This window comes from Centroberyx affinis, unplaced genomic scaffold (assembly GCF_046629955.1).
Source record: "Centroberyx affinis isolate AG114_WGS23_722 - 3 ecotype Tasmania unplaced genomic scaffold, CSIRO-AGI_Caff_v1 ptg001911l_1, whole genome shotgun sequence".
NCBI classification, from domain to species: domain Eukaryota; kingdom Metazoa; phylum Chordata; class Actinopteri; order Beryciformes; family Berycidae; genus Centroberyx; species Centroberyx affinis.
Genome location: NW_027280274.1, coordinates 23126 through 40110, shown reverse-complemented (window position 1 = coordinate 40110; position 16985 = coordinate 23126). Strand labels below are relative to the sequence as shown.

Here is a 16985-nt window from a genome sequence, read left to right as displayed (position 1 = left end):
GTAACACTTTACAATAAGGGTACACTAAGTTAAGGGTTAGTTAATACTTAATAAGGGTTAGTTAATGCTCAATAAGGGTTAGTTAATGCTTGATAAGCATGCTGAATAAGCATTCACTAACCCTTAATTAACAGTTAACTAATGTGTAATTTACTAATGGTGTTCATGTTAACTAAGGTATTGATTTATACATTATTTAATAGTTTATAAAGATGACTATTAAATAATGGATAAATTAATACCTTAGTTAATATGAACACCATTAGTAAATGATTACCAGACACATTAGTTAACTGTTAATTAAGGGTTAGTTAATGCTTATTAAGCATTAACTAACCCTTAATTATTGTACCCTTATTGTAAAGTGTTACCGTGTCGGGATATCTTATCTGGATAAGGAAAAAACGCGAGTTATCGCAAGGTGTAAATGCACACAGCACGCACTGCGATGGGAATGTGGTGGGGTCAGCCAGGTGGAAACCCAATCCGTATAGTGTCCATTAGTGAGAAAGCTTCCGGCCAGAGGACAGAAACGTCAGCGTGGGGAGAAACACTGTCGCCGCAGGTAGAAACGTCTTCACCGTGGGTAGAAACGACATCACCTCAGGTAGAAACATCAACTTGCGTGGGACCCCTTGACGATGGGCATTTGCAGGTTTTTTCCATCTTGGGTACAACAGAGGCGCACACACTCGACAACCACTTGGATTTGGGGAACACACACGATGAGATTAAGACAGGGATCAAACACGACTTGAGTTCTCACACCATGCAACCCCCAATCTCGGAACTCATCATCAGTCCGATTAGCAACTTGTGACACGAGAATGGAGTTGGGGTTGAGTACAATACACAAACAGCGATACTTTTTGTAGGTGTTTTAGGTCCAGACGACATTTCGGCTAATCTCTATAAACAGATATCTGCATATGAGACGTCATCTCTCAACTCCGACTCCATTCTCGCTTCTCTAGTTGCTAATCGGACTGTAAACAATGACCGGCGCACGGAAGAGGAAGTCTTGGCTTGGATGTCCGCTGGCTACACCGGAAACCCTGAAATATTGGCCGTCACCCCCAGAGTCTAATCATCGTCAGACCGATAGACGATGGGTTCTGAGATTGCACACGATGAGATTAAGACAGGGATCAAACACGACTTGAGTTCTCTCACCATGCAACCCCTAAATCTTACAAAGACATTCTCAAACTCTCGCACTACTACAACACACAACCAAAACAATCGAGGAGGTGGAACAACTTGCTGCTGTATTCTCGCGCTTGACTCTCATTGGCTATTGCTCATCGCCATTCAAATTTGATTAGCTGACCAGATCACACTACAAGAGCACATCGAGACTCGTTCAGATTTGAGTCGTGATCTGAAGCTACTGCCCTCTTACACTACAAACTACCACCGTCTCACTCGGAAATTATGAAATTATGATGATGCCAAAATGACTATAATTGGCCGAAAAGTTGTATAGTGTGTTCTCAGCCTAAACCACAGCTTCAACAGTCGGCCCCTCCAGGATTTAGCAGTGTTTTAGGATTATTTTCAGCCATAAATGCTTGATGTGGAGCTTGAAGGTAATTTGTTGTCCTGTAAAGGAACAGGTGAAGATTGCAAGTCATATAGGTAGTTGTGATGATCTGCAGAGTGACAAGTGGCCATGGAGAATTCATGGGGAATGGTTGATTTTGTAGAAAATGTTGAAATTCCTGGAGGGACTGAAAGATTTTTCTTTCCGTCCTTCCTTCTTTCTTTCCTTCCTTCCTTACGTCCTTCCTTCCTTCATCGGACCTGCCTGTAGAACACAGGCAAAGATCTTTAAGCCACATCTGTTGTTCACTAGAGAGATTTGTAGTCTATATCCCCAAGGGGAAAATATTGTATTGTATTATTTATTATTATCAGTATTAGTTTAATCAGTTTCAACAACACAGTCTGAGGAAGTAAGGAGATACTGAAGGGAGTGACTCGATTGAAAGAGGGAGGAGGGGAAATGACAGTTTGTGATAGCTGAATGAAAGGAAAGGTTTCTTCTGTAGAAATCATACATTTGATAAAACATCACATCAGATGTATGTCATGTCAAACAAACAAACATTGTCCAGCTTCTTCATCATCATAATCGGCTCAGATACACTGAACAGCTATATTTGTGGTTCTCAAACCAATACATTATATTTCATAAAGCATCAGACAAGACACGATCATGCAATAAAATAACTAAATGAATCAAAATCAAGTTGTATATTACAGAAGAGGATTAGGGCCACATGTGAAAAATTTATTTGAGTTCTGAGTTTAAAGTCAGAATTCTGAGAATAAAGTCAGAATTCTGACTTTAAACTCAGAATTCTGTTTTTTTTTCTCAGAATTCTGATTTTTTTTCTCAGAATTCTGACTTTAAACTCAGAACTCAAATACATTTTTCACATGTGGCCCTAATCCTCTTCCGTAGTATATGTCCAACATGGCTGAAATCATCAAATAAGCTTTCAACATATAGGCATGACACCAACAATTCAGGACTAATAATTCCACAGAGAAGATGTTTAAGAGTGTCTATGCACAGCTACAAGCACTTGTTAGTTGTCTTTCATCCCACTGTATTAGTAAAATGGCAAAACTCTTCTTTTACACAACAGGAGAAACAGTCACATTGTTTTCTTTTTTGATTTCATGAGAACTTCACAGCACGTTTCAGCTCAAAGCCTTCTTTAGGATGGGTGGTGTGTTTGTGTGTGTGTGATAGAGAGTAAGTCAAAGAAAACATAAGTAGGAAAGTGAGGGAAGGAAAGAAGAAGAGAGAAAAGCTAAAGAAACACAAAGAAAATGATATACAAAAAGGAAGGAACAAAAGGAGAAACAAGGTGACGGTAAAGGTGCGGTCGCCCCCCAACAAATGATGCAGCCACCCTTTGGGCCAATCAGTAAATAAATGAAAAAGGGGGGAAACTGGGGCCGGATTTACCAATGCGTTTTTAAGATAGATCTTAAGAAATGACATAAGAGGAAATTTTTAGGAAGTTCTTAAGAAGGCTCTTAAGTGCAATTCCTCAATATTTTCTTAGTAACAGTCTCATTTCTTACGAATTTCTTTAATTTTCCTACTTAAGAACTTCTCAGAATAGGGCCTGAATTAATTCTGGTTGATAAACTTTAGGCTTACTGCCACTGAGGCTAGGAGACAAGGCTAGGAGGCTAGGAGACAAGGCTAGGAGGCAACCCAAAGTGCTTCCATCTACAAAACAATTGGGGAAAAACCTATTTAGGGCAACTAGAGCAAAGATTTAAACATTGAAAAATTTGCAGCTTATTTTCAACAGACATGAGACAGAGGCCTACCTGGCCCTACACCAAATAAAGCTTTACAATAAATGTTCATCTTAATGTTAAGTGTAGGGGAAGCTATGAAGACTTTGAACTATAACCTACTTGTCTAAAATGTGTTTAAATATATGATATTAGAGGCTTACCTTTTCACTGTAGGTATTTTAAGACAAGTGAAGGGCCGTCTTAAAGTTAAGAAAAAAATCAAGAACAAATCTGAGAAATTCCATTTCAAGAATATGTATACGTTTTTTTCTTAGGAAGAAACACAAGAAGAAAGCTAAGAAAATATATAGGCTAAGAACTGTTTTTGAGAATGGCATTTTTTCCTATTTTTTTTCTTAAGACTAAAGTTAAGAAAAAAGTGGCACTTGAGAAGATTTTTTTTTCTTAAGAAGGTTTTGTGAATCCGGCCCCAGGTTTGCATGAAATTCAAAGTTGTGGTAAAAAACAATATGGCATACATTGATGACTCTGGAGGCAAATTTACAGAGCAAGGATGTCTGGATATGTCCACCAGATTTCACGTCACTGAAACATGTGGTGTGGGAGATGACTCATTTTCACCTTTGACCTGTAATTTAAGTGCCCCCCTAGGGACGTAACACAGTGGTGAGATGCATCATTCCCCCCCCAGGTCTTTATCAAAATCCAATCAATGGAGTCTGAATCATCGGGTGTGATGGATGGATGAAGGAACGAATGACAATAGCCAACCAGCAAGCCACCGCTCTCTCTAAGAGAAGCTCCGGAGGAAAGCAGAACGGTTCCTCTCTCTATTTCCTCTCTCTCCACATCAGTTTTTTCCACGGACATCTCCGCGGCATGCCAGTCAGCCACCTTCAAACACACAGCGCTGTCCACCCCCGTTCCCCCATTCCACTTATGACAGCCTTAGCCTGCTAGCGGCTGATAAAAGTTAAAGCCTGTCATTCACAGGACGGGCTCACTCTCTCTGTCGGTGTGTTTACACGCACATCAGTCGCCTGCTGCAAAACTGAGGCTCGACTGAAACGGGGTTTGAAGGCCTATGCCGAAATGTTTGGACTGCATTTTGAGGCTACATTCAATATCGTTAAATTGAACCATTTTCGTGATAGAAGTCGAAAATTCACTAGTAGAAAATTTAGCATTTCCCCAAGAATTGTATTCTTGTCAGGGTGGAAAAGCCTCTGAAACAACATTTAGACCATGGGACACTAAAACGCTCCCATTGATAACCCTCAATAGTAGAGGAACTAAGGCCCCTAAAAGTTGAGATACCCCTACCCGAGGTAGAACAAAGCACAACCATGTTTTTTCATAACTTTAATATGTCTAGTTTTTGAAATGGATGGTTGTATAAAGATATTTTACTGCAAAATTAGTTTATTTGGTTGATGTTTGGATCCTCCCCAAAACCGAAAATAGTGAAAATTTAGGCTTCTCCAAAAGGGACAGAATCTGCTTTATCACATGTATCTCTGGAAATAATGATCAGAATGTCACCAAATTTGGACTGGATGTTCACAGACAGTTATTGCATACAATAAAGCAAAGATTTCATCAATACCTTAGTCCATCTTTGAAATGTATACACTTAAACACAAATGAATTATAGGCGGAAATTGAATAGGAAATTAAAAATCCAAAAGGTATGTATATATATGTCTGCCATTATTAAAATAAGGAGACCAATCACCAAAAAATTTCATTTATATGTACCAAAGACTGTTATCTTATCATAAAAGTAGGTTATTTGACTATTCACTTCACCCTCTGATGTCACCAGCCCCTAACAGGTAACTAGTGCAGCCAGCACTTTAAACAGACAAATACAATGGGGCCCTATTGGTGTAAATGTGTGTGTGAGAAGGACACAAACCATAGATTAAAGCCAAAAACTACATACATTTAATGCAAACAGGTTCAATAGACATTTCTTTATCATTTTAAATACACTCTTTCTATTTATTTTAATGTTTTCTTTGAACAACAATGACAATATACTGCATGATGATAATATGAGCCAACAGGCTGCATGACACAATATTTTCCAAATGATTTAACTGAAAATTTTGACTGAATGAATTGGAAAAATCAAAGATGAATCATAGATTGGCATAATCAATTATATACAGTATAGATATACACTGGGGTCCTCCTAACAGATGCCCTAACAGAATTGTGGATGACGGCATAGTTGCACCCTAGAACTTAAAATGTTGGGTCACATTGTATATCTATACTGTATATAATTGATTATTCATTTAGGATCCAATTTATCATTCATCTTTGATTTTTCCAATTCATTCAGTCAAAATTTTCAGTTAAATCATTTGGAAAATATTGTGTCATGCAGCCTGTTGGCTCATATTATCATCATACAGTATATTGTGGTACAAATGCACAGAGAGAAAAGATATCAAGCAGATTTGGAAGTCTGGCTCCGCTCTCTGCCACGCTCTCTGCCACGCTAGATTCTGAGCATTTTTAAGTATTTTTAAGTTTTAAAGTGTGATCTGAGTTCGAGTTTTATGCTAGTTTAACCACGCTAGTTTCAGAGCGTCTTTTTAACGGTCAGCTGTTAACTGAGAGGAACATTGTGGAGAGAAACACATATCAGACATGGAGATCAGCGGTGAGGTGGACACTGAAACTGAACTTAAAGTCGAGATGAAATGAAAAATGCATTTTTAACCCTTTTAGATCACATCCCCAGTCGTATTGTGCACCTATTTAACAATATGTGCCAAAAAAAAATTTAAAAAATCAATTTCTTTGTATTCTTATATCAAAATCCAATCATGTTTTCTTCCTGTAAAACAAAATATGCCGTGTGCTTACGTAAGCATGAACCAACCAATTTCAACCAATAATATCATGACATCCACCCATCAATCATTCTTCAACCTCTAGCTAGTCACACCGGTCATATAAAACCGCACTTCACCGTTTCTGGGTCGTAGCTGACAGAGCAATATGGAGAGAGAGAGGAAGAGATGTGTGTTTGGATATCAGTGGGGAAAAACCTTGTTTTCATTTCCAAAACAATGTCGCTGAGGTCTAATTCATTCATCTCTCTCTTGTCCTCCTCCTGATCTAACAACAGGTGAGGGAGGTGTGTGTGGAGCCAACAGTCCTCTGTAGCTCCGTATCGCGCTAAACTCTAAGCCCCGCCCACTGTTTAGCGGTCCAATCAAATGCGAAGGATTTGATTTAAATCCCTCTTGTAACTGTACACCTCTCAAATATTCTGTTTCACTGGGAAATACATCACAGGACAGAAGCTAAAGACGCTCTAACTTCCGTTTCAGTGGGACTTTAACAAGACTAGGTCAAAACCTAGTATATGGCTGGACCGTGTATGAGTGTGCCACGTGCCACGGCCGACCAATGGTGTACCTAACTCCGCTGTAGACTGCTAATACAGAATAATAGTCCATACATCCATACTGATCACCGTTCCAGCGCGTCCCGTCTCTCTCTCCACCGCTGTCCTCTCCACTGCGCCCACGGCCCGCATTGATCCTCCCGATCCAAGCGGCAGTCGCTCTGCTACCCATCGGTGTCGAAAACGCTGTTCGCCGGACACCTGGTGAGCATCGTCGTCAGGACCTCCGCCAAAATCTCGGCCGGATCACTGGGAACAAATCGGCGCCCAGCTATCGGCACTGGCCGGAACCGTGGCCCCTGGTAACTTCGGGAAGGTCGGAAATAAGCCCTCGGTGTGATGAAACCTCCATGCTTGTTTGTGTCTCTCTCTCCGACGGTGATATGATATAATTGTATAGATTCTACTTTAGCTTCAGCTTACATGCATGATTTTGGTCAGCCTGCTTACTGTGTGGGAGAAACGTGCTCCGATCTCAGCGGAGAAACAAGCTGGCGGAGAAAACAAAACTTACATTTCTGGCTCTGTGATCCTATGATGTGCCACGTGCCACGGCCGACCAATGGTGTAACTTGATCACTCAGTCAGTCAGTCAGTCACTCAGTCAGTGACAGACATTCGCGTTTGTAAGGCTGGCCCCGCTGTTGCGGTCCAGCCAAAAACATCAAAGCAGAGCTGAGGACTATGGAGGGGGAGATCCACAAGATACTGGAGCGACAGATGCGGCTAAACACAAGAATGGCCATGTTGGAGACGGCAGGGGCCGGTGATGCTGCCCGTACGGCTGGGGCAGCCATCAACTCCGGTCCCAACGCTGGGTCCGATGAGGATGAGACGCAAGGTGCCCAGGCAGGTGCCCTGGCTACATCTACGCCAAAAAACTCCCGCCTGCCGACCCCTCTGCGCCCTCCACGCCTCAGGCCGGGCGCAGCGTTTTTCACCCCTGCACCCGCAGATGGAGCGTGGGTAGGCATATGGCAGAGCCGCAGAGGCGGTAAAGGCCGCCCGAGATCCCCTCCACCTCCACCCCCGGATTTTACCACCACAAATCGGTTTTAAGTTCTCCGCTCACCTGCATCTTTGTCACCCTCACCGCTGTTAACATCGAACAAGATGGATAATATTGTCATCATCAGAGACTCCATTGTGCGAAATCTGGACACCGCAATTGATTTTAAAGTACACTGTTTTCCCGGGGCGAGAGTCTCAGACTTTGATGGAGCCTCTGTCTTAACTGAAGCCTCTCCTCCAAATTATAGTTTTATCTACTCGATACGTGAGGGTAAGAGAGGAGGAGGACTGGCAGCTATTTTTTCAGACATTTTTAAATGCAAGTGTTTACATTTTGGTAGTTTTTCATCTTTCGAATATCAAGCTATTATATTGGAAAGTCAAAAATCAGTGTTGTTGATTACTATATATCGACCACCAAAGCATACAGCTTCATTCTTACCAGAAATGTCTGAACTACTGTCAGTCTGTTTTACTAACTATGATAGGATTCTTATAACTGGTGATTTTAATTTGCATGATGACAATGTCTTGGACTGCAAGGCTATGGAATTTATGCATCTTTTACATTCCTTTGATTTTACTCAACATATTGTTGGGTCAACCCACAACTGTGGCCACACCCTAGATCTAGTGATCTCTAGAGGTCTGAATATTGTTGTTGAGAAGATTGTTGATATTAATGTATCAGATCACTGCTGTTTGTTTTTTAACGTGACTGTCGCTGGTCTAGCAAAAAACAATACAGAGCATTTCATTAAAAGACGTTTTTTAGGTCCATCTTTAGCCGCCAATTTCCTTTATCACATACGTAGTCCACCTCTCTCAGCTGAAATCTCATCGATACGTGAAAAAGTAAATCACTTCAACTCTATATTAAGATCAGCTCTCGACATAGTGGCACCTGTGAAAACTAAAAAGAAATCACAGATTAAAATAATGCCTTGGAACAATGAGCGAATACGTCTGCTCAAGAGGGAGTGCTGTAGAGCCGAGCGAATGTGGAATAAAAGCAAACTAACAATCCACCGAGAGATACTTACAAAATCCATATATGATTATAATAAAGCCTTACGCTGTGCGAGGCAGGCATACTTCTCTAAGATTATCAGTGAAAGCGGGAACAACCCTAGAATCTTATTTTCTACCATCGATCGCCTCTTAAATCCTTCTCAGCTTCATGACCAAATATGCCATGCCTCAAAAGCAAAATGTGAGGAATTTGCATCATTTTTTGATAATAAGATTGTTGATATCCGAGCTGGTATTGTGAATACTGTTGAAAATAAAAAAAATCTGATCTTTAATGGTTCTCCGGGAAACCTGAATTCTTTTTGTACAATTAGTGAAGGGGAACTCTGTAAAATTATTTTGCAGTTAAAGTCATCCACTTGCTCCCTGGATGCAATTCCCACTACTTTCTTTAAGGAGGTCTTAGATTGTTTGATTGGTGATGTACTGGATATTGTAAATTGCTCTCTAGAAACAGGCATTTTCCAGATTCACTCAAAACAGCTCTAGTCAATCTTGATTCTTCTGTTTTGGGCAATTTTAGGCCTATTTCCAACCTGCCTTTTCTGAGTAAGATATTGGAAAAGGCAGTGTTTAAACAGTTGGATGTGTTCTTACACAACAAGATTCATGAAAAATTTCAGTCCGGTTTTAGAAGGGGACACAGTACTGAAACAGCGCTTGTAAAAGTAATAAATGATCTTAGAGTGAGCGCCGACAACAAAAATGTTTCTATTCTTGTACTACTCGATCTGACTGCTGCGTTTGATACAGTCGATCACGGGATACTTCTAAACCGTCTTGAAAATTGGATTGGTCTCTCAGGCACAGCCCTGACCTGGTTTAATACTTGTAGTTAGTCTCGGTGACCATGTTTCAGACAAGCATGACATTTTTTCAGGTATTCCACAGGGTTCTATTCTTGGTCCTTGTTTTGTCTGTATATACTGCCACTTGGAAAAATTATTTGTGATCATGGAGTGAATTTTCATTGTTATGCTGATGACACTCAGCTATATTTATCTGTAGCGCCAGATGACACCGATGCCCTAAATCCCTTGATAAATTGCCTATCCAGCATTAAACAGTGGATGAGTAAAAATTTCCTCAAATTAAATGAAGATAAAACAGAAATTCTTGGTACAAATGCACAGAGAGAAAAGATATCAAGCAGATATGGAAGTCTGGCTCTACAGAATAAGCCTGAAGTAAAAAACCTAGGTGTTATTCTTGACACTGAGTTGGATTTTAAATCACATATCAACAATGTTACATTGTTTTCATTTAAGAAATATTGCAAGAGTTAGACCCTACCTCCCACTAGAAGATGCCAAAAAATTGACTCATGCATTTGTCTTCTCTTGGCTTCTCTTGGCTAGATTATTGCAATGCACTCTTTACTGGATTACCTAAAACTATTGATAGGCTGCAACTTGACTTGTACAAAATGCAGCAGCCAGAATTTTAACAAAAACCAGAAAAAGAGAACATATTACACCAGTTCTAGCCTAATTGCACTGGCTCCCTGTAACGTTGAGGATTGATTTTAAAATTATTTTACTTGTTTACAAGGCCCTAAATGGTTTAGCACCTTCATATCTCTGTGACTGCTTATCTGAGTATGTTCCAAACCGTTCCCTTAGGTCGTCTAGTGCTGGCTTGCTAAATGTCCCAAAAATGAATTACAAACAGTCTGGTGATGCAGCTTTCTGTTCTTATATGCACCAAAGGTTTGGAACAAACTCCCATTGCAAATAAGACAAGCAACTTCTGTTGATAGTTCTAAGAAACAGCTCAAAACCCATTTTTATGATCTTGCTTTTAATTAATTCCATCTTTCTATTTTAACACCATTGTTATTAATTCATACCTCTCTTATTTCTTATACTTGTTTTATGCTTTTTATATCTAGGATTGTTCTTTATTATTTTCACTTTATTTTATACTTGTACTTGTTTTATGCTTTTTATTCTAGGATTGTTCTTTATTATTTTTAATTTATTTTATTATTATACCTGTTTCATGCGTTCTATATCTTAAGATTGTTTTTATCTTTATATATTGATTTTTATTGTTTCTCTTGTAAAGCACTTTGAGCTGCATTTTATGATATGAAAGGTGCTACATAAAGTTTATTATTATTATTATTATTATTATTATTGTCATTGTTGTTCAAAGAAAACATTAAAATAAATAGAAAGAGTGTATTTAAAATGATAAAGAAATGTCTATTGAACCTGTTTGCATTAAATGTATGTAGTTTTTGGCTTTAATCTATGGTTTGTGTCCTTCTCACACACACATTTACACCAATAGGGCCCCATTGTATTTGTCTGTTTAAAGTGCTGGCTGCACTAGTTACCTGTTAGGGGCTGGTGACATCAGAGGGTGAAGTGAATAGTCAAATAACCTACTTTTATGATAAGATAACAGTCTTTGGTACATATAAATGAAATTTTTTGGTGATTGGTCTCCTTATTTTAATAATGGCAGACATATATATACATACCTTTTGGATTTTTAATTTCCTATTCAATTTCCGCCTATAATTCATTTGTGTTTAAGTGTATACATTTCACAGATGGACTAAGGTATTGATGAAGCATTGCTTTATTGTATGCAATTACTGTCTGTGAACATCCAGTCCAAATTTGGTGACATTCTGATCATTATTTCCAGAGATACATGTGATAAAGCAGATTCTGTCCCTTTTGGAGAAGCCTAAATTTTCACTATTTTCGGTTTTGGGGAGGATCCAAACATCAACCAAATAAACTAATTTTGCAGTAAAATATTTTTATACAACCATCCATTTCAAAAACTAGACATATTAAAGTTATGAAAAAACATGGTTGTGCTTTGTTCTACCTCGGGTAGGGGTATCTCAAAAACTAAAGCCTTTTTTTGAGATTTGTTCCTCTACTACAATTAATGAATCCTACTACTACTACTACTACTTATTGCTATTATTAATAATAATAAAACATGTTCATGTATACTTGTAAAATCTGATCAAAATGTCACAGAATCAATTCAGGGTGATTCTCAACCTTTTTCATATCAAGGACCCCGTAATTTAGTCCACATCGGGGCCACAGACTCCCATTTGATGAGATTTTGTCTCTCGGACCCAAATCTGTGAATATTTTTATTGTCAGATATGATTTTGTCCAGAATCCCATGACTATCTGTATTGTAGGTAGAGAGATAACCGAGAAACTATGATCAAAATAGTCATTCTTCTACATTCTCTAATTGTGTTAACTTTAAATAGTGAAATAATGCTGAAGTTTAACCTTCATTCATTTGACTGGGGACCCCCTGGAACCCCCTCAAGGACCCCTGGTGGTCCACGGACCCCACGTTGAGAACCACTGCCATAGACAACCAGTGTGGTATTGATCAATTCAATACACACACGCGCACACACACACACACACACACACACACACACGCACCAAGCAGCTTATGTAAAAACAAGGCCTGGTACCATTTGCAAGGCATGTAGAGCCAATGCTGGTTTCCCCTAACCAGGCTGAGTGTGTTGCTTGTCTGAAATCTACTGTGATGCCTGTGTCACCTCAGGGCTTCAGAGTGACCTTTGACCCCTAGACAAACAGTGGAATATGTGTGTGTGTGTGTGTGTAAGCTACAAGTCCCTGTATCATCTTTCCTTAGAGTCCATGCTTCTAATTGCTGTCAGTGTCACACCAGTTATCTATCTATTCCATTCCATTCTATTCTGATCTCATTTAAAACCAGCAGGAATTCCATAGGAAGTTAATATTTTTTCCTCACCGTTGCTGTTCCTATCGCTGGGCCCCGCCACAGCCGGCTCCCCATGCTCTCCTCTCCTGGCCTCCCTCCACCTCCCCATCCTCCTCTCTCCTCCTCCTCCTCCCCCGCCCGCCTCCCTGCTCTCCGGGCTGTGGACGGCGTCCGGCACCGACTCGAAGGCGCTGTTCTCCTCCTCGTCCTCGTCCTCGTCCTGGGACGAGAACACGGTGCTGCCGGAGAGCCGGGTGCTGTCCACCGAGGAGAGGCGGGTGTGGCTGCAGCGGCTCCTCCCCTCGTAGCCCGAGTTGCTGTAGCAGGAGGTGCTGTAGCAGGAGGTGCTGTAGCAGGAGGTGCTGTAGCAGGAGTTGTCGCACAGCTCGCACTCGTTTTCGCCCGGAGGTCTAGAGGCGGACCCCACGCCGCCTCTTCCTCCTCCGTTAGTGTAATTCCCCTCCTCGCTCCCCGGGCAGGAGGGCGAGAGCCTCCGGTCTCCTCCCTCTCCTCCTCCTCTTCCTCCTCGCTCGCCATCCAGGAGCTGGTTGAGCTCAGAGAGGCGCTCGATGGAGAGGCTGCGGGGGAGAGAGCGCCGGCAGCAGGGGCCCGGACACTCTGGGACCTGGAGGGATATACAGAATTATACAGGAACACACTGTAACACCATCAAAGACAAAGATTTAAGGGGGCAACAAGTAAGGTTTTGAAAGTCAGTCTCAAGTCTCCAGGCACAAGTCTCAAGTCAAGTCCCAAGTCTAAATGTAGATCACCAAGTCAAGTCCAAGTCAAGTCCATGTCATTAATTTCAAGTCTCAAGTCTAAATGTAGAATAGCAAGTCAAGTCAGAACAAATCAAGAGTCCAGTATCAATTTAATATCTTAAAAGAATGACTTTTCTATTAAATATTGTTTCAATAGTATAAAAACTTGGTAAGTGCATCATGAGTTTGATTTCTGTAATCAGGTTCAACTTCAATAAATTCAATCATTCCATACAAATTCAGAAAACAGAATTTAAATTCAGTCGTCTGCTGGAACAAATCTCATCACTTTCAATCTAAGTCATTTACACAAACACAAGATCTCAAGTCAAGACTTTAGAAACCTTTTCAAGTCATCAGAGTACAAGTCAAAGTCAAGAGTCAAGTCACCAGAACCTAAGTCAAAGTCAAGTCCCAAGTCACCAGAACCCAAGTCTAAGTCAAGTCCCAAGTCACCAGAACCCAAGTCAAAGTCAAGTCCCAAGTCACCAGAACTCAAGTCAAAGTCAAGTCCCAAGTCACCAGAACCCAAGTCAAGTCAAGTCCCAAGTCTTCATGCATTGTCAAGTCCCAAGTCACCAGAACCCAAGTCAAAGTCAAGGGTCAAGTCACCAGAACCCAAGTCAAAGTCAATTCTGAAGCCACCAGAACCCAAGTCAAAGTCAAGTCCCAAGTCACCAGAACCCAAGTCAAAGTCAAGTCTGAAGCCACCAGAACCCAAGTCAAGTCAAGTCCCAAGTCTTCATGCATCAAGTCAAAGTCAAGGGTCAAGTCACCAGAACCCAAGTCAAAGTCAAGTCTGAAGCCACCAGAAACCAAGTCAAAGTCAAGTCCCAAGTCACCAGAACCCAAGTCAAAGTCAAGGGTCAAGTCACCAGAACCCAAGTCAAAGTCAAGTCTGAAGCCACCAGAACCCAAGTCAAAGTCAAGTCCCAAGTCACCAGAACCCAAGTCAAAGTCAAGTCCCAAGTCACCAGAACCCAAGTCAAGTCAAGTCCCAAGTCTTCATGCATCAAGTCAAGTCTCAAGTCAAGAAAAGAAAGTCTAAATTTGCATTTCTGTTAGTGCCTGTTTTCTTATGATGAGCGCCAACTGGAGGTCACCGTTTACCCGCCTTCCCATTTACCACTGGCCATACCTGAGAAGGCGAATGGGTGGTGTCCTCCTCTTCCTCCTCCTCGTCCTCCTGCCCCTCCTCCTCTCCATCTTTGGAGGTTTTCAGCGTCGGCGACGTGGAGGTAGTGTCTTGAGTGATGGTGGTGCTCTCCCCGTCCCCGGCCTCGTCCTCCTCGTCTTGGCTGGGAGCTCGCTGCTGGGCCGAGGGGAGGCTGTGGAGGAGGTGGTGGATCCGGATGTAATGGGACCGCGGCGTCTCCGGCTCGCCGCACGCCGACGCGATCACCGTCTCCAGCTCCGACACCGGGAGGGAGCAGGGGCGGTTCTTACGCCGCAAGGGAGCGCCGGAGTTGTAGCTGGGACTGAACTGGGACTGGCAGGTGCAAGGGGGGCAGCCTCCGTCCTCTCCCGCTCCCTCTCCCTCTCCCACCCTCTCCACAGCTCCCCCTGGTGTTTCTACAGCGGCTTCCTGGGATTCGGAGTTTCCCTCTGCAGGAGCCACCGCAGTAGCCGCCCCGTCATTCTCCGATACTGCTGCAGGATTTTCCGAGTCCGGCTTCGCCTGCGATTTCTCCCCGGCCTCCTCTTCTTCTTCCGCGGCTCCTGTCACCTGTTCCTCCGCTTGGGGTCCAGGCTCTCCTCTCTGCTCCTCCTCTTCCTGCTCTCGCTCCTCCCTCGTTCCTTCTTCTCTCCCCTCTCCGGCGGCCTCTTCCTCCCGTTCAGCCGAGCCCCCGTCCTCAGGGTCCATCTGGGGGTCGGTAGACGGGTGGGCCTCCCTCACCGTGTTGTCTTCTTCCATGGTTCCTTGCTCGACCTCCCGTGTCTCCTCAGCCTCCTCCTCCTCAGGATGGACTTCCTCGGGTGTAGAGGCCACAGCTGGAGAGGTCGGTCGGCTGGACGTCTCCGGGTTCGGAGTGCCGTCCAAGGGGAGGTCAGGCATGTCGGGTCCCAGGCTTAGTGTGTCATCGTCAGGCGCATCGGCGTTGTGGTTTACATTCTCCTGGTCCTCCCTCTCAGGACATGCTGGCTCTATGACCAGGGAGACCTCCTCATCATCTAAGAGGAGAACAATCCACTTCATTGATGGAGGAGATCTATCCTATCCATAATGGATAGACTACGCAAAGTTACTCTTATTTCTTCTCTAAATTGGGATATGTGATATTTATTTCCTCTCTCAATATAATTCAAACAACTGGAACTGGACCACAAGTGATTGCTAGTCTTCCTGGGGTCCATGAACACAAATACACACTAACAACACAGAATGGGCAAAGACAATTCTAACGACAAACAATGACATAAGTAAAAATGGACTAACCATTGGTGTGTTCATTGACTTATCAAAAGCATTTGACACAATAGATCATCATATTCTTTTAAAAAAATTACAGCCTTTTGGAATCAAAGGAGTTGAGTTACAGTGGTTTAAAAACTATTTATGTAACTGTAAACAATATGTATTTTGGAATGGATTTGCCTCAAATGATTTAAACCTGACTTATGGGGTACCTCAAGGGTCAATACTTGGCCCCCCTCTTCCTAATGTACGTTAATGATTTATATCTTGTATCACGAGTTGTATCAAGAGTTATTGTCCATTCTCTTTGCTGATGATACCAATATTTTCTAATAATATTATCTAATAGTATCTAATAATATAATTTTTTAATAATAATCTTATTACTTGGATGAAAACTGAATTATAGGAATAGTTTGGTAGTTTGAACCCTGGGCCCAAATAACATGTTTTCCGTCATGATCCCTATTAGTAGAAACCATAACTTCGCTAGCCGCCTGCTCCGCCCGTCCGGTAACACTGGGCGGCCCCCTCCTACTCTACTGCAATAGAAACCTAGGGGCATACGCCACAGTCTTTGAAAACTATGATAAACGTTGTTTTGCAAAACACCACGTTCACAGTATAATCATACCGGTGTCAGTCTGTTATCTTGAAAAAATTTTACAAAACCAAGCTTTCTGTCAGCAGTTATTTTTGGAGACAATACCATTGTTCTGGCTCTCATGGCCACTTACTTTCGAAGGTAGTGCGTCTTTGAGAAAAAATTGTTCCTTTCCAAATAGAACACAACTATTGACAGAAAGCTTGGTTTTGTCATATTGTAAGAAAAACGTTATGTGCCCTAAAACAGCTTGTCTACATTATTGCTGAGGCATTCCTCATTGAAAGTAATGGGAACTGCTAGTTGCACGTTCCCTCAAGCTATCTTGCTAGCTGTATCCATTGGTTTGAATGAACAAGCTATAAGCATAAGTAACAAATTACTTTTAATCTTGTTGCATTTTTGTATATGGGTACATTTTTAGTCAGTTAAAGTAAAATTACTGAAGTATTTTACTTTGATGCATTTTATATTGCATCCATTATGCAATATAAGGGTTAGGGTTCTAAACCTTAATTAATGTTCACTTATTGTAAAGTGTTACCTGTTTCTTTTTTATTTAAACTAAGTCGGTACATTTTAAGGAGTTGCCTACATCAGCAATTTTACTTCTACTTGAGTAGGATATTTTGGTACTCATTCTACCCCTGGCTGCTCTTGGTTCAGTTTAAAAAGAGTCTACTATTTTCCTCTCTAAGG

General features: G+C 41.6%; 1 protein-coding gene across 1 annotated transcript in view; it reads right to left on the bottom strand.

Moving 5' to 3' along the window:
- The window catches only part of LOC139653304 (E3 ubiquitin-protein ligase HECW1-like), a 78388-nt gene that overhangs the window by 41227 nt on the left and 20176 nt on the right, over positions 1 to 16985 (bottom strand). The window contains exons 4-6 of the mRNA XM_071530303.1: positions 14405 to 15438; positions 12567 to 13127; positions 6272 to 6287 (exon numbers count right to left, since the gene is read on the bottom strand). Coding sequence (XP_071386404.1) covers positions 6272 to 6287; positions 12567 to 13127; positions 14405 to 15438 — 1611 coding nt within the window. The remainder of the gene's footprint in view (positions 1 to 6271; positions 6288 to 12566; positions 13128 to 14404; positions 15439 to 16985) is intronic.